General features: G+C 41.1%; 1 protein-coding gene across 1 annotated transcript in view; it reads left to right on the top strand.

Annotated features, from left to right (window-relative positions):
* Nucleotides 1-22,364, top strand: part of KIAA2012 (KIAA2012 ortholog) — a 115,044-nt gene extending 92,680 nt beyond the window's left edge. The window contains exons 11-18 of the mRNA XM_037043590.1: nt 7,010-7,100; nt 9,241-9,406; nt 10,964-11,069; nt 13,257-13,594; nt 15,900-16,102; nt 17,293-17,465; nt 18,261-18,480; nt 22,221-22,364. Of these exons, the coding sequence (XP_036899485.1) occupies nt 7,010-7,100; nt 9,241-9,406; nt 10,964-11,069; nt 13,257-13,594; nt 15,900-16,102; nt 17,293-17,465; nt 18,261-18,480; nt 22,221-22,359 (1,436 nt within the window). The 3' untranslated portion in view covers nt 22,360-22,364. The remainder of the gene's footprint in view (nt 1-7,009; nt 7,101-9,240; nt 9,407-10,963; nt 11,070-13,256; nt 13,595-15,899; nt 16,103-17,292; nt 17,466-18,260; nt 18,481-22,220) is intronic.
* Nucleotides 22,365-23,775: the final 1,411 nt, after the last annotated feature.

The raw sequence follows: 23,775 nt of genomic DNA, 5'->3' as shown, positions 1-23,775 counted from the left end.
GCCCAAATGAAAGAACAAATTAAAGCTCCAGAAAAATACAACTAAGTGATGAAAGAGTTAGCCATCCTATCAAATACACAGTTTAAAACACTGGTAATCAGGATGCTCACAGAACTGGTTGAATATGGTCGCAAATTAGAGAAAAAAATGAAGGCTATACTAAGTGAAATAAAATAAAATGTACAGGGGGCCAACAGTGACATGAAGGAAACCAGTACTCAAATCAACAGTGTGGACCAGAAGGAAGAAAGAAATATTCAACCAGAACAGAATGAAGAAATAAGAATTCAAAAAAATGAGGAGAGGCTTAGGAACCTCTAGGACAACTTTAAACATTCCAACATTCAAATCATAGGGGTGCCAGAAGAAGAAGAGCAAGAAATTGAAAACTTATTTGAACAAATAATGAAGGAAAACTTCCCCAATCTGGTGAAAGAAATAGACTTCCAGGAAGTCCAGGAAGCTCAGAGAGTCCCCAGAAAGTTGGACCCAAGGAGGAACACACCAAGGCACATCATAATTGCATTAGCCAAGATTAAAGATAAGGACAGAATCTTAAAAGCAGCAAGAGGCCCTGGCTGGTGTAGCTCAGTGAATTGAGCGCAGGCCTGCGAACCAGACGATCGCGGTTCAATTCCTAGTCAGGGCACATGCTTGGGTTACAAGCCAGTTTCCGGCAGGGGCCAGTTCCCGGCAGGGGATGCATGAGAAGCAACCATACATTGATGTTTCTTTCCTCTCTCCTTCCCTTCCCCTCTAAAAGATAAATAAATAAAGTATTTAAAAAAAAAAGCAGCAAGAGAAAAGGAGACAGTTACCTACAAAGGAGTGCCCATAAGATTATCAGCCGATTTCTCAAAAGAAACCTTGCAAACAAGAAGGGGCTGGAAAGAAGTATTCAAAGTCATGAAAAGCAAGGACCTACATCCAAGATTACTCTATCCAGCAAACCTACCATTTAGAATGAAAGGGCAGATAAAGGGTTTCCCAGATAAGGTCAAGTTCAAGGAGTTCATCATCACCCAGCCCTTATTATATGAGATGTTAAAGGGATTTATCTAAGAAAAAGAAGATAAAAAACATGAACAGTAATATGACAACAAACTCACAGTTATTAACAACTCAACCTAAAACAAAAACAAAAGCAAACTACTAGAACAGGAACAGAATCACAGAAATGGAGACCACATGGACGGTTATCAGCGGGGGAGTGGGTATGGAGAGAGGGGAAAAGGTATAGGAATAAGTAGCATAAACAGTAGGCAGAAAATAGACAGGAGGACATTAAGAATAGTATAGAAAATGTAGAAGCCAAAGAACTTGTATATATAGCCCATGGATATGAACTAAAGAGGGGGAAGTGTAATGAGATTGGGAGGGAATTAAAGGGGGGAAATGGGACAACTGTAATAGCATAATCAATAAAATATATTTAAAAATAAATAAATATAACATTATACATATCAATGCTGTATAATGTTCATACATAGGAAGATTCACTATCATGAAGATGACAATTCTTCCTAAATTAATCCATAAATTGAATGCAGTTCCAATTTTTAACGTGCCCCAGTAAGGTTTTTGATGGAACATGATAAGTTGATTCCAAAAGTCATAAAGAAGGGTCAAAGATGCCAATACAATTTTGCAGAAAAGCGAAGTGGAAGAGTTTTCCCAAGAAAATATTAAAAATTACTTTCAAGCTAAATGATATTGCTTAGGAATAAACAGAAGAGAATAGAGAATCCGGGGGGCAGGGTGGGGAATGCACTCATATATGGCAAAAGTGNGTATTCAAAGTCATGAAAAGCAAGGACCTACATCCAAGATTACTCTATCCAGCAAACCTACCATTTAGAATGGAAGGGCAGATAAAGGGCTTCCCAGATAAGGTCAAGCTCAAGGAGTTCATCATCACCCAGCCCTTATTATATGAGATGTTAAAGGGATTTATCTAAGAAAAAGAAGATAAAAAATATGAACAGTAATATGACAACAAACTCACAGTTATTAACAACTCAACCTAAAACAAAAACAAAAGCAAACAACTAGAACAGGAACAGAATCACAGAAATGGAGGCCACATGGATGGTTATCAGCGGGGGAGTGGGTATGGAGAGAGGGGAAAAGATATAGGAATAAGTAGCATAAACGGTAGGCAGAAAATAGACAGGAGGACATTAAGAATAGTATAGAAAATGTAGAAGCCAAAGAACTTGTATATATAACCCATGGATATGAACTAAAGCGGGGGGAAGTGTAATGAGATTGGGAGGGAAATAAAGGGGGGAAATGGGACAACTGTAAAAGCATAATCAATAAAATATATTTTAAAATAAATAAATATAACATTATACATATCAATGCTGTATAATGTTCATACATAGGAAGATTCACTATCATGAAGATGACAATTCTTCCTAAATTAATCCATAAATTGAATGGAGTTCCAATTTTTAACGTGCCCCAGTAAGGTTTTTGATGGAACATGATAAGTTGATTCCAAAAGTCATAAAGAAGGGTCAAAGATGCCAATACAATTTTGCAGAAAAGCGAAGTGGAAGAGTTTTCCCAAGAAAATATTAAAAATTACTTTCAAGCTAAATGATATTGCTTAGGAATAAACAGAAGAGAATAGAGAATCCGGGGGGCAGGGTGGGGAATGCACTCATATATGGCAAAAGTGGCATTATAAAACAGGGGAGGGGATAAACAAATACAAACAGTGGGGAAAGAAGGAGCTGTCTTCAGAGACAAGGATGCTCCTGTGCTGAAGGGAGGGTACCCCCATACGAGGGTTTTTATGACCTGCTTTAGGGGAGAACAGGGATGTGAGAGAATCCTATCGGCACTTGCCATTCCTCAAGTTCCTTCAGCTTAAAATGGTCAGTGTGCCTATTTTGGAATAGCACGTTCTGAACCCTGTCAACTGATAGATACCAAGTCTAGGACAATGGTTCTCTCTGGGGGAGAGTGAGGGAAATGGCACTGTATGGGATCGAGTGAAGTCTTGGACTACTTCTGAAAAGGTTTTTTTTTTTTGGTAAAATGTGAATCGAATATGGCAAAATGTTAAGATTTCACAAAACTAAGTGGTAAGTACATGGATTATCATTATGCAGTATTTTTCCTATACTCTGCATTGTCGAAATGCAGGGTCCACCTGAAGTAACACCACTGAGTGTGGCTGGAGGGTATGTGAATGTCTTGCATGAGATGGACAGCAACTTGAACATTTCATCTCAAACATTTTATGGTGTGCTTAAGTGTGACATTGTTATGTTACAGAATTACATGCTTATGATTTTTGTAATAAAAGATTTGGTATAGATTGCTAGCACATAAAAAACGGGGCATTATTTGTTCCAGACCCTGGATTTTACAGCTTTTATTTTTAAAAAAAGAAACAAAGAAAAAAGGGAAAAAGAAAGTTAACCTGACTGGCGTGGCTCAGTGAATTGAATGCCTGCCTGCAAACCAGAGGGCTCACAGTTAGATCCCCAGTCAGAGTACATGCCTGGGTTGCAAGCCAGGTCTCCACTCGGGAAACGTGCAAGAGGCAACCAACCACACGTTGATGTTTCTCTCCCTCCCTTCCTCTCTCTCTAAAAATAAATAAAATCTTTAAAAAAATTAGAAATTGTAAATATTATTCAAAATACTACCTTGGTGTATTTCCGTACTTCCTAAATACTAGATTATTTTACTAGAGAAAAACAAATTACCCTTCTATGGTTCACATGCTAAAACTGACAGTTTCAATTTTAATCTAAAGGGTGAAATTACACTAAGGGAGAACCTCAGCTTTTGGTCAATACAAACGCGCCCTCTGCTGGTCCAATCATGCCATGTCACAAAGTTCGAAAAGGGTGAAGGGCAGTGAATGTCCAATGAGACAGCTTTTTCTGAGCCAGCCATGTTGAAAGAAACCCTCACAAAATCCCCCTTATCGTGAAAATACCATAATCCGCTCCCACGTTCTGTTAATACTACATATTATTCAAGGCAAAATAAATTCTAAGATACCACCTCAATCAACTTAGTTTAATGTTCGTTCAGGAATGACAAAAGAGAGCCCAAGATGAAAAGAGGCTCTGGGGTGGGGGCGGGGCAAAGAAGGGGGCACTGGACAATAATTGAACTCGGAAGAATAGATTAATTGCATTGTTAAGAGAAAGATGCTAGTAGGGTAAGAGAACTTTTTCTTTTCAAATTTTTCTTTAAAGTATAAAATTCTTAATATAAACTTGAGGAGAAATAAATTAATTTATGCAAGAATCTGTTGCTCAAAGAGATGAGATAAAATGGGAATCCAATATTAGAGTATGACTTTCAAAACTTTTTTTTTTTTAGTTTTAGTTTTAGTTTTGTTTCGTTTGGTGTTAACATCCATGAGACCTTAAGCTCCCTTAGCCCAGGTGTGTATCCAGCCTATTCACTATTCCCAACACCTAACACAGAGCCAGCATAGTAAGTATTTCATGATAAATGAAGGAAGGAATGATCATTTCCATAGACAGTAAACTGGTACAAATATTCTGGGGGACAATTCAGCAGTAGATATTGTTCCTTAAATACTGTATACATCCCTTAATACTCATAGATGCAGACAAAAAGTCTTTTAATAATCAAAAACATTCCTTTCAGAGATATACTATACAGAGTGCTTCACAGTTATAAAAAAATTGAAACAATCTGACTTTCAAAAGTTACATTTGGTTTTAGTCAATTATAGTACATCCAGATGATGAAATGCTATGCTGCTATTAAAATCATTTTTAATAATATTTATGATAGAGTACATTCTAATAACATAAAAGTACATTAAAATTATATATACACTGTATAATTTGTATATGTGCATGAAAGTAAATATGCCAAAATATTTGCAGTAGTTTTATGAGGGGAGAGTGATCATGGGTGAGTATTTTTTGTTGTTTGTTTTTACCAGGTGCCAGGACTGTTTTAGGCACTTTATTGTATTAACATACATTTTGTTAGGCTTTTAACAGCTTTATCAAGAGACAATTGACATACATAAATGGCACCTATTTAAATTGTACAATTATATAATTTTTGTGTTAAATATTATGATTTCATTTTTCTGCAAAGATTTTAATGCAATCAACTTAGAGTGAATGTACCATTGTATTAGTTTAAGGTATATAACATGATTTGGTACATGTACATGTTGTAAAATGATTGCCACAATAAGTTTAGTTAATGTACATTGGCTCACATAGTTAACAAATTTTTTCTTCTGTGGAGAACTTCTAAGATTTACTGGATAAGTTTTGATATATGTATGCACCCATGAAACCATTACCACAATCAAGAATAAAACATTCATCACTCCCAAACGTTTCCTCACGTCCTCCCTCTCCTGCCTCTCTCATCCCCAATCTGCTTTCTGTCACTATAGATTTGTTTACATTTTCTAGAACTTTATGTAAATGGAATCATACCATATGTACTCTTCTCTGTCTTAGTTCTTTCGCCACATAATTCATTTGAGATCCACCCACGTTGTTGAGAGTATTGATGCTTTATTCCTTCTCACTGCTGAGTAGTATTGCATTGTATGTATACACCAGCCTGTTTGTCTATTCACTTGTTGATGGACATATGGTCTGTTGCAAGTTTTCAGCTATTAAAAAGGAAGCTTCTATGCACATTTGTGACAAGTCTTTATTGAACATGTGCTTTCATTTCATAAAGTACTTAGAAGTATAATGGGTACATGATATGGTGTATATAATATGTATTTTTTTTTAAACTGTCAAGCTATTTTCCTAACTACGTGTATCATTTTACATTCCAACCAGCAGTGTGAGAGTTCCAGTTCCTCATGTCCTTGTCAGCTCTTGTAGAGTCAGTCTTTTTAATTTTTGTCATTCTAATAATTATGTGTTGGTGGGGAAGGGGTCTTCTTTATGGGTTTTTTTGTGTGTGTTTTCCAAACTTTCTGCAATGAAGTATACCTTCTATAATTTAAAAATTGTTTAAAGTAAGTAAGATAAGAGGTGGCCTAGTGCAATGTGGAGTCTTAGTCTAGAGATTCTTCTCAAAGAGCTACCCAGTGTGGTCTCAGAGCCCCCAGTACAGAGCGCCAACTGTGACCTGCATATGCCTTCCGCATAGGACAACAATTTTTTAATCAATTTTCTTTCAATGTCACAACCACACTGGGGTTTTAAGAAAAATATAAACATACATAAACCTCCCAATTTAACATTTTTTTAATTTTCTCCTCCAGACCTTATTCATCTAAATATATATTTTACAGAATTCTAACATACTATTCTATAGTTTATACTTTTATTTGTCATTATATCTTATATTCCATATTGCTTATTTATCTTGTAACCATAATTTTAAGTGTCAAATTAATGCATCACAAGTACCTTCCTAATCTCCCATTGTTTGACCACTTTAATTTGTTACTATTAATAATAATTTTGTAATAAATAAGTTGGTACAAAAAGCTATTTCTTCCTCTGAGCTATTTCCTTATGATAAATATCCAAGCGTGAGGATCCTAATCAAAGAGCAGACATTTTTCTGGGTCTTGATACATACTGTGAAATCGCTTTCCCAAAGGGTCTTACTAATTTTAATGTCATTTGCCGTGTGCCAGCAGTAATACCTGCAGATTTGCTAATTTTCTAGGTATAACATAACTCACTGTTTGTTTGTTTTTAAAGATCTTATTTATTTATCTTTAGAGGGGAAGGGAAGGAGAGAAGGAGAGATATCAGTGTATGGTTGCCTCTCGTGAGTCCCCTGCTGGGAACTGGCCTGCAATCCAGGCATGCGCCCTGAGTGGGAATCAAACCACGATCGTGTGGTTCGAAGGCCTGCGCTCAATCCACTGAGCTACACCAGCCAGGGCAGTATCTCACTGTTTTAATTTGCATGCTGTTGAAGACTCATCAGAGAGACATTTTCCCTGGTAGCATTTGGGATCATTGACTGTTGTCCTGATGAAGGATGCTCTCTGTTTTCACAGACCCCGAGCCAAGGAATGTGACCCTGGGCCCTCTCAGCACTTCCTGGGCTGAGCACACGCAGAGGCCTGAGGCAGATGCTGTCCAAAAGGCGTAAGCATTCAAAGTCGTAACATGTGAACTTCTTTTTTATTTTGTTTATCCTTGTTTTTAATTCATTTCGTTTCTGTGTTTTCTGAAAAGTCTCAGCTGATAGCATACTCTGACAGAATTAAACTGCTATCTAAAAAGATTCTTGGGGACGACTGTACAGTGGTGTGTTTCCTACTTAAAGCATACTTTTTGTGGGTGGGTGATGAGTGAAGTTTAACTTCAACAGTGTGGAAGCAGTTTTCTCCATTTGTCTATTTAACTGACATCTACAGATATGCCTAAAAAGCTGAGGTCTGTCAATTCAACCTAGGTTTCTCCTCTCAGCATTTACTCTGCTCAAGCTACAGAAGTACAAGAAATAACACTAATAGTACTCATACTAATTGCTAACGTATATTAAGTGCTTCCTATTTTCTTCTCCTCCCTGTAGAACTATAACCTACTGTGACCTCCCATGAGCATCAGAACCTACCCTCACCTGCCTTGTAGCATAGAGATTCCCTCCTGAATCCCTCAAAAAGGCTTTGTGTTCCCTAGCAACTAAGGGAAAATGGCACTTGGATGGTGAGGCAACTATCTGAAGAATTCCATTTTCTAACTTTTATACATTTAGATTTAAGTGAATAAAATAGACTTAATCATAGATTTAAACCACTTACAACAAACCTTCACCAAAAAGAGAGAGCCCTGACCAGCATGACTCAGTTGGTCGGGTGTCATTCCACAAAGCAAAACGTCAAGGGTTTGATCCCTAGTCAGGGCACATGCCTAGGTTATGGGTTTGGTCCCTGGTCGGGGTGTGGGTGAGAGGCAACTGACTGATGTTTCTCTCTCTCTTTTTCTTCCTCCCTTCCCCCCTCTAAAACGAAATTAGTTTATTAATTTAAAAAGAGAGAGATCAAAAAAATTTTTAATTGGAAGGAAACAAAAAAACTATACCAAATTCCACAAAAGTCATTACAGACATTGTAATTAAAGATCAGACTTCCAGCCTTGGCTGGTTTGGCTCAGTAAATTGAGCACTGGCCTGTGAACTGAATGGTTACTGGTTCAATTCCCAGTCAGGGCACATGGCTGGGTTGCAGGCCAGTTCCCTGCTAGGGGGACTTGTGAGAGGCCATCGATACGTCTCACACACTGCTGTTTCTCTACCTCTCTCTCCCCCATGCCCCCTCTCTAAAAGCAAATAAATAAAATCTTTAAAAAGAAAAAAGAGCAGACTTTCAGACTTGACACAGAGATTCCTGAATGTGAAAGGGAAGGAAAAAAAGCAGCATGATCAGGTTTGCAGTTCTCATTTATAGCATACCTGTTCCTCAGGGGAAATAAATGTGTTCCTAGCACTAAATTCTAAAGGATAGTTCTTCTCTGAGTTTTTATAGAGTGACATGGAATGATTTAAAGACTCATATATTTACAGGAAATTCCATTTACCTCATTTGACAAATATTTCTCAAGTTTCTATAGAAGGTCCTGTGCTAGCACAGCATAGTAAATATGATACTGATGGAGCTAAAAAACATAAAATGCCCAAAACCAGGCCTGGCACACAGTAACTGTAGCTGCTGCTGCTGCTATTGAAATCCATATGGCTGTTTTTCTTAGGGATCTTTGTACCCAGAGAAAGTAAGTCAGTTATCCTGAAGGCACACTGTCAGTGACAGCAGTTCTACAAGGAATCAAATTGACAGCGCACATGACATTTTGGTAGCTGAATTTGATCAAGAATAGAATTCAGAGGGCATAAAAGAATAGATGGATAGTTGCATCTTCTCAGACAATCTTTCTTAAAGGTCACCGTATTTTTCAGCTATGCCTTTGATAGAAGAAGTTTCAGTTAGATAATCCCATGTCATTCAACTGAAAGCATAAACATGCAATCCCAAGAGGCAACCTATTTTTCCTGCTACCTAAGTTTTAGTTTAGCCTGAGACAACCTCAAAAGAGAAGACCAAACTTTCTCATCTTCCTTATTCAGAAAAAGAGGGTCAACCAAGTATGTGAAATGCCCACCGTTGTGTAAAATGACTAAGTGTGTGAAATGGCAGAGAACAGACACTCAGACAATGTTCACTTTTCCTCTTTCTTGTCCACCTGAGTTTTCTCTTTAGTTCATCTTGTTGAATTGCTTTTTTCAAAGGGGCAAAGATTATGATGTACACCATCGGCATAGAGGACTCCCAGAACCTGGACCTGAGTTCCCAGAGAGGTTGGGTTCTGTAGACACATCTCTTCTTCCAAAAGAAAGAGGAGGGAAGACTGAACCAAGAGTGTCCAAGCAGGAAACACCAGCCAACATCAGTCATGTGAGTGCAAACACAACAACCTAGGTACTTGGTCAAAAGGCCCTACGTGGATCGTGCTCTCACCAGAGCTACCAAGTACAGCTGTGTAGATTGCCTACTATGCAAAGGCACCTGACAAAGTAGGCAAGTCAGAGCTGAAATCCAGTCTGTGGCCTGTTCACCACGTCCTGCACCCCAGCATTGGGTTGCATCCTTTTGAAGGACGAGGTGCCCATTTCTAGTTCTTACAAAGGCACTAAAAAGAAACGTCGGTTTTTCTACACTTACACCACTTCTGACACCGAACGTCTAGAGGTTTTTCCCACAACAACCAATCCTCCAACTCTCTGGACACCAAACACATGTCCTACAATTCAATTCTGATACTAACTACCCAGAGTTAGGCCAGGCCCTACAGAGGCTTCCCACCCCCCACTTCCCATCAAGTTTGATGATTTGCTGGGATGGCTCACAAAACCCAGGGAAGCATTTATTTACTGATTTACTACAAAGTTTATGATGAAGGACACAAGGGAATGGAAGATGAAGAAATACACAGGGCAAAGCCCAAAGTGGTCCCAACCGCAGGACCTTCTGTCTCCACGGAGTCCGGGGTGCGCCAGCCTCTCAGCATGTGGCTATGCTAACCAGTCCAGAAGCCCTCTGAACTCCTCTGGTTGGGGTTTTTATGGAGGCTTCCTCGTGCAGGCACAGTTGATTACATCATCGGTGGATGGCTATTAACTCAAACTCCAGCCCTTGTCTCCCTCTCTGAGGTTGCGGGGGCAGAGTTGAAAGGTTCAGTCCTCTAATTACCTAGTTGGTTTCCCTGGCAACCAGCCCCCCCTCCTCAGAAGCTTTCCAAAAGTCACCTCATTAACATAATCTCAGATGTTGTTGAAAGGATCCTGTTATGAATAACAAAACATACTGCCTTTATACTCCAGAAATTACAAGGGTTTCAGGAGCTTTGTGCCAGGGACTGAGGATGGAAGACCGAATATATATTTCTTATTATGTCACAATATCAGAGGTATGGAGTAGACAGCCCTGACCCTGCTCTGCCATCCCCTTTTAGAGGGAACCTGCATGTTGTCCCAGCCCACAGGGAACTTGAGGCCTGACATGGCTGCAGTCATCTGCTTACAGTTTCCTGAAAGTTAGCGAATGCTGCAGCAGTGACTAAAGCTGGCTTTGATTTAAACTACTTAAGCATTAATCGTGGCAACAGCAATCTGTCAAAGGTGAAAACTGCTTCACTTTGATCCAGGTCTGTAGACCATGATTTAGTATCAAAAGGAGGGGTGGATCATAAAATGCATTTTATTCCTCCACTGTCCCATGAAATTATACCTGGCAGTTGAAAATCAAAGGCTGAACCTTCGGCTTTCCTCACCAGCTCCACACTCTTCAGGACTTGCTCTTCTGCTTCAGCTGGAACCCACACAAATTCTATGCCAAGCCATTCTGCCTTGTTCAATATAACCTTCCTTTGATGTTTTTGTTTGTCTGTTTGTTTCAGTGCCTGTGTGTATCATCCCTGTATCATGGTCCCTTTCTTTAAATGTTCACCTATAGTTGATTGACAACACCAAGAGAAAGAAAAGAGCCAAAACAGACAAGTCTAAGGTGCCAAAGGAAGAGAGAGAAGGAAAGGCCCACACAGAAACAAAGGTTGCCGTTGGTGAGTAAGCATGCCCACAAGAAACGGCCAAGGGCCGGGAGTGGTGCTGGGAGGTGTCACTGGCGATCAGTGTGGATTCTATGGGACAAACTCTCTGTTTTGAGTCTCCTTGACCAACTAAGATGGTGTTGCAGCCTTACTTCATGTCAATATCAGGAGACAGGTGTAGAGGAAACTGGCATGCCTAGAGACCTGTGTTCACCAAAAAAGACAATGATAATTATATTAGCACCTATTTACTGAATACCCACAGCATTAGGAGCTCTGTACATATGATATCATAAAATCCCCCACAACATCTTCATAAAGTAAGTGCTATTATATCATGTAGTAGTTGAAGCTGAGAGAGGCTGGGTGACTTGCATGAGATCAAACAGATCAAGCAGTACAGTGGCGGGCCCAGGGCCTGCCCCTGCCACTTGATTCCAAACACAAGCTGTTACCACCGCCTCCATGAGTGAATAACTGCACCACAATCTGAGAAATGGGCAGGGAGAGCAACTGGGGAGGGGAAAAGATGCAACCAGCTCTGAGTGATTACCCCAGCTACCATTTTTCTTCTGGGTTTCCTATGTTTACACCTCACAAGAAATTCACATTCCTGTGCTTCTGAAGACATTTTTTTAGCCTAAAAACTACACCGTTTTTTTTCCCTGGCCACATGATGCAGGATACTCTCTAAAGAAATAAAAATAATTGCCAGCTTGTGCTTCAAATAGATTTTCCAATTTAAATCTATGACAGAAATATAGGAGGAGATTTTTCATTTAAATAAGAAATGTAATTATTGAATAGGAGTTAACATTTAAGAATGCCTGCATTTCTTTATCTGGGAGCCTTCCACCCTTTTGGCACTGTAAAGTTTTTGTTTGTCTTTTTTTTTACATTCACTGTTTTTAATGAGTAGGTATGAATCAAAACGAAAGGAATTTGCCACAGACTACCAAAATAGTTTTCAATTAAAAAAGTAACAGGATCATTAAAAATGTATAAAATATTTTTAAAAAAAGAAATAAAAATATATGTGGAAAAGGATGACATTAAATAGTCTTCTGGGCCACATTTATTTTTAAGGTTTGCTTTTCAAAGTAAAGCAAACCTTACTGTGAAAGCAAGGTTTTCAAAGTAAACCTTGAAAACATGGTTTACTTTGTTTTGAAGTAAAACAAAGTAAGGTTTGTTTGTTTTACTTCAAAACAAAGTAAAACATGACTCCGTGTTGATGTCATCCATGACTCAGACAGCATTGGCAGGACTGGGAAAAGAAAATGCTTGTGACCCCCCAGAGGTAAACTGAGGAAGAGTCCTGAGAGAAAGGAAGGCTTAAACTTTTCCGGGTTACAAACCTCACTCTGAAGGCATGACCATCCAGCTGTGTCCGCAGGTGTCCCCTCTGGAAGGTCTTGCCCTCACCACACATGAGGGCATAACAAAACATTTCTAGTAGCAAGATTGCTGAATTATAGTTGATCCAACTAGAATAAGGCAGTTTCTCAAAGGGTACTGGAGAAAACAGTACCCTTCTTAAAACAGTTGGAGTGGTTAGTGAAATGCAACTTTCTGCCAAATCAGACTCTTGAGCGGGGCTCAGGAATCTGCATCCCATGTGACTCCATTGCACACTGGAGTCAAAAAGTTACTGAAAAGGATTCATAGAGCTCTGGCCGGTGTGGCTCAGTTGGTTGGGCATCATCCTGCAAGGCAAAGGGTCACCAATTCAGTTCCTAGTCAAGGCTCATGCCTGGGTTGCAGGTTCAGTCCCTGGTCAGAGTGCATGCAAGAGGTAACAGATTGATGTGTGTCTCACATCAATGTTTCTCTCCCTCTCTTTCTGCCTCTCTTCCCCTCTTCCTAAAGATACATTTTTTAAAATCTTTAAAAAAAACGATGCATGTCCTGGCTGGTGTAGCACAGTGCACTGAGTGCCAGCCTGCAAACCAAGGGGTCGCCAGTTCAAGGGTCACAGTCAGGGCAATGTCTGGGCTGTGGGCCAGGTCCCCAGGTTGGGGGGCATGCAAGAGGCAACCAATCAGTGTGTCTCTTGCACATCGATGTTTCTCTCCCTCTCTGTCTCCCTCCTTTCCAACTCTCTAAAAATAACTAAATAAATAAATTTTTAAAAAGAAAAGGATGCATAGAGACCACATTTACTGAGCTATACCTTTGTCCCTGATTATTGTCACCCAGGAAAGTCAAAGGAATTCAAGACTGAAAAACAATCAGAGCTAATTCCCAAAGGAAAACACACAGGAGACGAAAGGAAAAGGACACAGGAGGAAAGGAATCTGGAAACAGCAGCAGAGCTGAGTAGGCATGATGCCATTAATTCTAAGGAAACAGAAGACGCCTCAGATAGAGGTTTCTTTCCTTCAGCCTCTGTTGTAGAGGACCCTCAGCTCTCTCCCAGACACGATGCTCAGGAGAGCCAAGTTTCGATAGACAGAAAGTCATCGCCCACCCAGACTGTAGCTGTCACAGAACACATGGCGTCTGAAAAAGAGAGAAGCCATGAGGATCCTCCCAAGGTAGGATGCAGTGTTCTCAAAGAAATCCCTCTGGCCCCACTGGTGCAAATGCAGAAGTGGGAAAAACTGCCCCAAATTATACTGCTGTACAGAAATAGTTCTAATACAGACTGGTTTTATTTATTATTTTTTATTTATTTAATTATTTTTCAAGTACAGTTTTCTGTCTATTACTCCCAGCCCATTCCACCCCACCCCGGTGCTCCCCCCTCCCTCCCATTTCTACCCTTCTTAGTTGTTGTAGAGTGGTTTTATATATTCCACTTTGGTACCTACCAACTTTTTGAAGAAGCCAGACCTGACCAAAGTCGTAAGGTGGAAAAGACCCTCTGAAAGGATGCATTCCAAGGCTCCCAAACTTCCAGGGCATGTACCCACCCCTGAAAGAGCAGGAAGGTGGTACAGCAGCCATCTGTGAGGAGTACAGGCCCCATAATCACCTGGAAGGGTGGATTCGGGCCATCAGAGCTGAGCACATATCCTTGACTTGGCCTGAAGCTCAGGCCTTGCTTGCCTCCAAAGGCTGTGGATACCTCCTTTCCTAATCTGCTATTCTGTGGCCCACAGCTGGCCCACAGGCAGCTCACACAAACACACTCACATCTGCCTTTACAGGGTGCTTCTGCATGTAAGAGTCACTTTGTTCCAGAGACCTTGATTCCAATGTCAAGTATTTAAGAGAAAAACTAAGTGAGTGTAAAGAAAATTACCCTTGAAAATTCCTGCTGTTAACCAAAAATAATACCCTACAAGTTCATTGTTCAAAGAGACCCACACAGACAATTTTTCCCCTGCTGTTGGAATAGATCACTATTTCTTCCACTGAGATGATGGTGTTGAACTGCATTTAGAGATCTTGTACCAAAAAAAAAAAGAGTATCTTTAAACACTACATTAAAAACACCCACAGTTAAGATACTATGGTTAAGCCCTGGCTGGTATAGCTCAGTGGATTGACCACGGGCCTGTGAACCAGAGGATCATGGTTCAATTCCCAGTCAGGGCACATGCCTGGATTGCAGGCCAGTTCCCAGGAGGGGACCCATGAGAGGCAACCATATATTGATATTCTCTCCCTCTCTCCTTCCCTTCCCCTCTAAAGATAAATAAATAAAATCTTTTAAAAAAAGATACTATGGTTAAACTTACATAAGTTACATGTATATGGGACAATTCTACTGAATCTCGTTTAATCTTTACAGCCAAACTCTTAGGTATGATTAGTCCCATTTTACAGACCTAGAAACTGGGGCTTGAAAAAGCTAAAAGCTCTGTTGCCACAGTTATACAACCATTGAGTGGTGGAGCCAAGACTTAAACCCAGATCTTTTGACTTCAAAATCAGAACTCTTGTCACTATTTTAAATTATTATGTATTTTATAGTCCATGGTCTTCCAAAAGGATTTCAGAAAGATGTCTCAATCCTCCTAGCTTCCTAGATTGTGAAATGCTGCTCTCCACAGCAGACAACAGTTTCAAACTGTGCACAGAACTTTTCTGAGCCCACTAGGTTATTAGAATTTCATAGATTTATTGTCAACCCATAGTACCACGCTGTCCCTGCAAAGGCTAAAAAGCAAGGAAGTGTCACCCCAAGTTGGGTACACAGGGAAGAGGTGCCTTTCAAGGTTCCCCTTGTAGGCATATTTCTGACTGACAAGGAGGCACCAGGAAAACAAAGAAAGGTAGGACACCCTTCACATAAACTGAGAGACTCTTTCGTGGAAAAAGTGAGTTTGTTTGGACTTAAATGTAAGTCTGACACATCTATACCTAAGACTGCCCCTAGTAAAATAGCCTTTATCAGGAACCTGTGGCACCTAGCTGACTTCACAGGAGAAGCTTTTAAAATCAGGGATACCTCCCACCTAAATATTCTCACTCAATTGGTCTGGGTGAGGCCCTGGCCTCAAGTAATTTTTAAAAATTCTTTGGGAAATTCTATAGCGCTGCTAGGGGTGAGAACTCTAGACATACAATGTACCAAACATTGTGTTGGCACTTTCACTGTTTCAGTTAATCCTAGTAATAGCCCCAAGAGAAAGAAGATATCAGAGACATTAAACTGTGATCTCCAAATCCTGAAGCAAGTAAGAGACTTGGATCCAGATCAGTCAGACCCCAGAGCCCAAACTGGTGGCAGCAGAGTTTGTGCAGCTGTGGTCAGAGTGTAACAACCACTCAGTGGTTCCATCTTGGATTAGAGACAATCTCATCTGGGGTGGAGGAGGGGCTCACTGCTGAGACAAGCTCACCCCTGATCACCATACTCTGTGATGCACCAAGAACTTATTGGTTTCTTAGGACCTCTTCGCCAAGAGGGAGCAAGAGAAAGCTTTCCGGGACAGGCTGCGAGCAGAGAGAGCTAAGATGAGACAGCTGGAGGTGGAGAAGAAGAGAAAGGAGCAGGAAGAGCAGAAGCGGCTCCAACAGGAGCAGCTGGAGAGGGCAGAGAAGATGAAGGAGGAACTGGAGCTGGAACAGCAAAGACGCGCAGAGGAGATGCGGTGGGTTGGAGAGAGCAGCCTCAGAGGCTGTGGCCATGTTAGGAAGCGGAAGAAAAAGACTGGGGTTGACTTCCACTAGAGACAAAGTTTGGTTCTGAGGCTCCTGCCCTGAAGTAGCGTGTCTCATTTTTCTCTATCCTCAGCTATACCAGGAAAAACCTGAACCAAAGAAAAGATTCAGCATCTTGACCATTAGGCTTACTGGATAGCTAGCTGTTCATGAGATCTTCCTGGCAGGACCATGCATTTCAGTCCAGAAAACATTTGTTGAGTCCCTACCACACCATCTGGTTTGCACTAGGCCCTTTTATAGACCTTGACTCATTTCATTTCACATTTATAACAACCTTGTGAGATGGGAGTTTCAAAATCCATTTTATGAAAGTGGAAAAGGAAGCTCTGGGATCTTAAGGCCCTTATTCCAGAGCACAGAGCTGTGTGTTGAAACAGGTAATCTTCTATTGGGTTGGCCAAAAAGTTCATTTGTTTTTTTCCATATGATAGCTCTAGTAGCGCTTAGTTGTCTTTAACATCAAGCAAAACAATTTTGTTAGATTGTATTGTGACAGGTGTCATATCAGCATGCATTTAAGAAAAAATTAAAATTGGCGAATTTTCGTATAGCCATTTTGATATTGAAGATGGAAGGAAATACACAACATTTTTGGCATATTATGCTTTATTATTTCAGGAAAGGTAAAAACCCAACTGAAACACTAAAAAAAAAAAGATTAGTGCAGTGTATGGAGAAGGTGCTGTGACTAATCAAATGTGTCAAAAGTGGTTTGAGAAATTTTGTGCTAGAGATTTCTTGCTGGATGATACTCCATGGTTGGGTAGACCACTTGAACTTGATAGCAATCAAACTGAGAGATTAATTGAGATCAATATTTATAACATGTGGGAGATAGCTGACATACTCGAAATATACAAGTCAATCAAGTTACCAGTGAAAATGAAAAGTGTATCTTATTTTACAGAAAAAACCATATGGACTTTTTGGCCAACTCATAGTTCCAGGCCCTATGTGTTCTTGCCTCTGCCCTTTAATTGGGTTTCCCTCCTCAAGCAAAATGCTCCCCATGGCCCTTCGCCTGCAAGTCTCCACCAGGGGGACTGCCTGTTGGCTTGTCTCACAAGGATGCCCCATCTTCTTCTGCCGTTTTCCTGACTTTCTTGTGTTTTCTCAGCTTGAGGAAACAAAGACAAGAGGAAGAACGTCAGTGGCAGGAGGAGGAGGAGAGAAGGCAGTGGCTCCAGTTGCAAGCAGCCCAGGAGAGGGCCAGGCAGCAACAGGAGGAGTTCCAGCGGAAACTACAAGAATTGCAGAGAAAAAAGCAGCAGGAGGAAGCTGAGAGAGTTGGTGAGGAGGGATTCTGAAGCTCTCTCTGCCGCTCCTATCTGGGGCACAAATATCTTTCTCCCACTGTGGGTGTTCATGTGAATCTCCCAGGAGTTAGTCCTCTCCCAGCCCTTACTGTGTGAAGCACTCGAAAGCACAAGCTCCTTTTATATGTGACCATAGCGAGCTCGGATTCACCAAAATAAGACTCCCTTGTGAAACAACTCTTGGCTCCTGCTTGAAATTCAGCAATCCCCTGAACAGGGGACCCTGCCCCTCCCATTGCCCTTTCCACATTGCTCAGGAGGAGCCGCTTAAATTAGAGTCAGAGCCCTGTTCCTAGCTTCCTTCCCTAGCAGATGGAAACAATCAAACATCTGGATAGCTTCAGGGCAGCCATTCAGGTGCTGATGTGGGGAATCTCTGCAACCTCACTTTTGAGGAAGAAAAAGAAATTTCAGCAGACGACACTTTTTAGACTGAACGGGTCCAGCTGAGTAAGCACCAAGTTTCTCCAGAACCTCATCTGATCCCCTTCCTCAACTCATCTGCATACCACCCCACAAACACACTGGGCTCTGGAAAATTTTCCCCCAAGGTTTTGTGTTAATTGTAGTATACTGCACATAGTAGGTGCTTGACAATGGACTCTTAGTTAACCCCAGCGTAATCCCCACAGAGGCTCACTCTGGCAACCTGCTGGCCGGGCAGCCTTTCTCCTGAGGAATCCCTGGGAATCACGGACTTGAAAGGTGGATCAGAGAATTTTCTCCAGTAGAGACCCCTGATGAGACCACCCCCTTTTCTATTCTGCAGAGGCAGAGAAGCAAAGGCAGATGGAATTGGAAATGAAGTTAGCAGAAGAACACAGACTCCTGATGGAAATGGCTGAAGAAGAACGGCTAGCACACCAACAGCAGAAACAGGAAGCAGAAGAGAAGGCTTGGCTGGAAGCAGAGCAGAGAAGGCAAAGGGACGAGGAAGCATCCAGGCTGGCTCTGGAGAAAGCCATGAAACAAACCGAGGAACTAGCCAGGTACTGGGTATTTGGGCAACGGTTACCACAGGGGAATTGTTCAAGGGCTTCACTGCCCGGTGCTAGTGCTTGCACTGCCTTTGAACAAGTGAAGTCCAAATTATGCTCCCACTTTCTTCAGCATAATTTGGAAGAACTAAAAAACAGAGGTGCCTTTGCTGCAAATGTCACAGAATTTCTTCATGGCTTATAGAACTTGTATTGAAGCTGGAAGTTTAGAGACTATTTCAGGCCTCTGGTTTACAGATGAGACAAACGAGTCCCAAAGACAGGAAAAATCTTGATCAGGGCCAGATAGTAAGTTAGGGGCAGTGCCCAGGCCAAAGACCCCCTGATGCTGAACCACTCCTTTCTCAATATTTATTGGGTACCCATTATTTGCCAAACACTATTCTGGACACTTCCTCAGAATTCAGGGGTAAGCAAGAGGGATGTCTCTTCTACCATGCCATTTACAGTCTAGGGGTTGGGGGGATGGCAAGAGACTCTAAACAAATATATTTCTATTTAGCTGGCAATAAATGCTATACAGAAAACTTTTAAACCTGTGACAGGATTGCAGGCTTAAATATCTTTAAAACTTTTTTATTGATTGATTGATTTTACAGAGAGGCGGTGGAGAGAAGGGGGCAGAGAGAGGGAAACACGGAATGTTTCCCACTTATTTATGCATCCATTGGTTGATTCTTATATGTGCCCTGATCAGGGATGGAACCTGCAACCTTGGCATATGAGGATGATGTTCTGAGATACATGGCCAGGGTGCAGGAGGGTTAGTTTAGCTTGATTGGCAAGGGCGAGGCCTCTCAGGAGAGGTGATATGTAACTTGAAATGTGAATGAAAAGGAGTTAGTCACATAAACATCTGGGAGAAAAGTATTTCAGCAGGTAAACAGTAAGTGCAAAGATCCAAAGAAAGGAATGAGACTGGCATGCTGGAAGAATAAAAAAAAGTTGGCATGGCTGGAACAGTGAACAAGGCACAACTAGCACTTCCAGAGGGGGTCAGAGAGGTAGACTAAAACCAGATGGCGTGAGGGCCTTGTTAGGAGAAAAGACCCAGAATCAGTCATCAGGAACCAATGGCATTTCCCCACTTTATTCTCACCAAATAGTAATGATTATCACATATTTGTGATAACAGAAGCTTTTGAGTAATAAGGCTGTTTTTTTTTAAGATTTTATTTATTTTCATTTTATTTTTTTTTATTTTTTTTATTTTTAAAGATTTTATTTATTTATCTTTAGAGGGGAAGGGAAGGAGAGAAGGAAAGAAATATCAATGTATGGTTGCCCCTCCTGCGTCCCCTACTGGGAGCTGGCCTGCAAGCCAGGCATGTGCCCTGACTGGGAATCGAACTGCGATCGTGTGGTTCACAGGTCCGTGCTCAATCCACTGAGCTACACCAGCCAGGGCAGATTTTATTTATTTTTAGAGAGAGGGGAAAGGAGGAAGAGAGGGAAACATCAATGTGTTGTTGCCTCTTGCATGCCTCATACTGGGAACCTGGACCACAACCCAGGCATGTGCCAAATGGGAATCAAACCAGTGACCCTTTAATTCACAGACTGGCACTCGATCCACTGAGCAACACCAGACAGGGCATTTGAGTAATATAGTTTTAATCAACTCTTTAAGCTGCATCTAAACTAATAGTCTATAGGGGACTGGAAAGAAAGGCAACCAGAACTCTTTTCAAGGTTTCTACCTAACCTTGAGTTGTACCTCTCCTAGACTTATGTGAAGCTATGTGAAGTACCAAACAGATCAGTGAAATGTTGATTCAATTTCAAAATTATGTATTCCATGCATCATAGCAGTAGGGCCAGATTCATAAGTACTGAGACCAAAGAAAGCTACCTGAGTTCTAATTTTTCACAAAAATAAAACTGACAAGTCATATGAGGGGAAGTTGAGCAATTTTCTAAGGCTTAGAGTATGCCACAGAGCCCCACACCCACCATGGATGAGAATAAGTCTACCAAGACATGGTCTGTTTGGGGAGGAAAGGTGACCAATCTCTCAAAGGGCCAAGAGCCTTTTCCTCAATGGGCTTTTATTGGGTTCACTTTGCACAGGAATACAGGTAAAGCTCATTAATCATTGTCAGGCAGTAAGGATCAAACAATAGATAGCATACAAAGAACTATGAGGGCTTATTCTGAGTCAGGGTCTGTTAGCTAAAGGGCTACAAAACATTGGGGAACAAACTCACTTCCTGCTTGGACCCTCATCATTTGAGAGCCTTCTAAACAAAGCAGGTTTCACAGGATTTTACACATTCTTTCTTAGATCTGATCACCCTAGGGGACCCACCTTTTCCAGCATAGGGCTGCATCCATCACCATCGTCTCAGGGTTAAGGCATTGTTTCAGGCTTAAGTCAGGCAGGGGTGTTACAGAAAAATGAAGCGACCAGACACCGAAGGTTCAGGAGCACGATCTTTATTTATGTGCACGGGCCCAGAGGAGGGTGATCTCCAAATTCTGAGCCCCGAACAAAGGGCTCTTGGGGTTTTTATAACCTGTAGGACCTTCCTGTCTACATAGCGAAGCAGGTTACAGAAGTGGAATGCGGAAGTCATGTCTATCTCCTTATTTGGAGCCTGCAGGACCCTCTCATCTACGTGGCAGAAGCAAGTCACAGAAACGGAATGCGGAAGTTGGGTTCTCCTACCGGGCATTCTTAGGCTAGCAGAAAAGCGGCTTTTCTCTATCAGGGGAAGTAAAGGCAGCCAAGAGATTAGACTTCTTGCAGACAGAAAGAGGACTCAGGCTATGTCAAAGCTGAGGGGCAAGGGTCCATCACCCCCTTTTGCTATAGCCCCCCAAGTCCTTCCCTGGGGCCTCCCCATGACCATGCCTGTCTTAGGTCATTCCCCCTTTGGGGAATCTTACCCATTACTGGCTAACTGATCAAGCATTTGGGGCCAGGTAGGTGAAGAAAAAGGAGCAGGGGCAGCACCCCTACCTGGGAGATAAGCTTTGTCTCCTTAGTGGTTTATGGTCCAAAGGTCACTCACTCAGCCTTAGCCATGGTGGGGTTACAGCTTCTGAAACCACGCAGGGAGGTTTCCAACATTAGAACAATTAGCTGAGAGCAGAAAACCATGTAGTAAAGGGATATGTTAAGAGGGAGAGCCTCACTCCATCAAGGGTAGAACTTAATGCCAATTGGATGTATTTCCTCTCCACTGTGTGTCAGACACTGGCCCAAGTACTTGTAACTTCTCTAGCCTGTTTTTTCCTCTAAAATAAGGGAGTCCTGCCCTGGCTTGTGCGGCTCATGGGATTAAGTGCCAGCCTCTGAACTGAAAGGTTATGTTTGGCCCCTAGTCAGGGTGCAGCATACCTGGGTCACAGGCCAGGTCCCCGGGTCAGGACTTGGGAGAGGCACGGAATTGGTGTTTCTCTCACATGTGGATGTTCCTCTCCCTTTTGCTCCCTCCCTTCCCCTCTCTCTAAAAACAAATAAAATCTTTTTAAAAATAAATAAGGGAGCAATGCAAGTTTAAGAACTGTTGAGTTATGCCTCTTTTGCTTCCCCAGTAGGAAGCTCATGACACTCTAAACCTCATACATAACTCAATGAACTGACCATGATGCAAGACGCACACTAAAATGTAAGATCAGGAACCCCAAGTCCTACTGATGATTACTCAAGTCCAAAGTTCTTCTACTAAGGACCATTTCTAGGATGCTTAAACAGGATTGGGATTGGGGTGGGGATGTTTCCTTAGGCAAAAGTCTGCTTTGAAGAAACGTCTTCACTTCCATCGAGAACTCCGTAAGGAAGCCAGTGGCCTGCAGTGGGCACACAACATCTCCAGACCATGGGTCTACTCTTACTTCCAGTTCCTACAAACACCCAGACCTTAATGCCAGAAGAAAACTAAAAAGTAAGTTGGGAGGTGATGACAAAAAAACACTCCTTCTGTGATGAAGTTCCACCCCATCTTGTTCACCTCAACCCACACCTAACTTCACTCTGGGAATTTCACTCCATTCACTACCCCTCCCCGCCACTATGAGTTTACTCAAGCCACTTACATTCTCCACTCACGTAAATCCTTTATGTTCTCTAGCATTACATAACTCCGGCAGCTTTGATGCTTGATTCCAGTCAGATGTTATCATAGTCTTAGGATAGTTCAAGTATTTCATTTTCATCAGTGGCTGAAGGAGTTGCAGGTAAATGGAAATTCTTCAACATAAATAATTCTGAATTGGCTAGAAGCTAATTCATATATATTAAGAATTATTATATTGTCTTTATAAAGCAAATCTACATCCATTTCACCCTAAGAATCTAAAACCTAATGTCTACTTAAAACAAGATAATCACTTGATAAATGTTCATTTCACGACATGAGCCAAATTAGAGTTTCTAGAACTACACTCTCCAATAAGAAACCATTTGTAGCTATTTAAATGTAAATTAAACATTCTATTCTCTGGTCACACTAGCCACAATTCAAGTGCTCAATGACCACCTGTGGCTACTGGCTACCATTTTGTATAGCACAGATATAAACCATTTTTATATCACAAAAATTCTCCTGGACAGCAAAGTGTTCTAGAGTCCGGAAAAATCTAACAAATCTTAAGGTTTGCCTTTCAACTGGGATTTGAAGAACCAACAACTCACATAACTGCCCCACTTTAAAAACTATACTTACTCTGTCAAGGAGCAATCATGATTAGATCATTTGTCTTTGACATCTACTTGATTAAGTATCTAGTTTTATCATGGAATTATCATTAGAGGAAAAAAGAGCTTCAGCAAAGATCTACAAAAGGATATTAAAAGCATTATCTGAACCTAAATTCTCCCACAAATTCCCTTTGCTATATACTTCACTGTCCACAGCTGAAAAATTTGATATTTGCAGATGATTTCCTCAAATTTCCCACTAATACTTATATTTGTCTTCTACAGAAATTGCACTTCTACAATCCAGAAATCAAGCTTAATTTTGATTCCATATTGCTGTTATTGAGCTTAGATCTGATGCTTATTTTTAATTCTTTGTTTTATGTAAAACAGAAATAAAATGACCCAAACACTGGCTATCAGTAGTAGTGAATTAATTGATGGCCCTACTTACACATTCATTCATTCGTTCTTTCTTTCAATTACTTTATCAGATGAGAAAGAAGCATGTCAAATAATTCAACCAAGAACAGAAAAAAGAATACTCAAGGAAAACATCCCTGTGGGGCAAATTACCATTATTGACTTTATTTTCTTCCTTCATTTACAAATTTAGGGTGTTGCAGTGGAGCACTGTGTAG

This window comes from Sturnira hondurensis, unplaced genomic scaffold (genome assembly GCF_014824575.4).
Source record: "Sturnira hondurensis isolate 20B ecotype Veracruz unplaced genomic scaffold, ASM1482457v3 Scaffold0004136, whole genome shotgun sequence".
In the NCBI taxonomy this organism is placed as follows: Eukaryota; Metazoa; Chordata; class Mammalia; order Chiroptera; family Phyllostomidae; genus Sturnira; species Sturnira hondurensis.
This window is presented reverse-complemented; position numbering and strand designations above follow the sequence as displayed.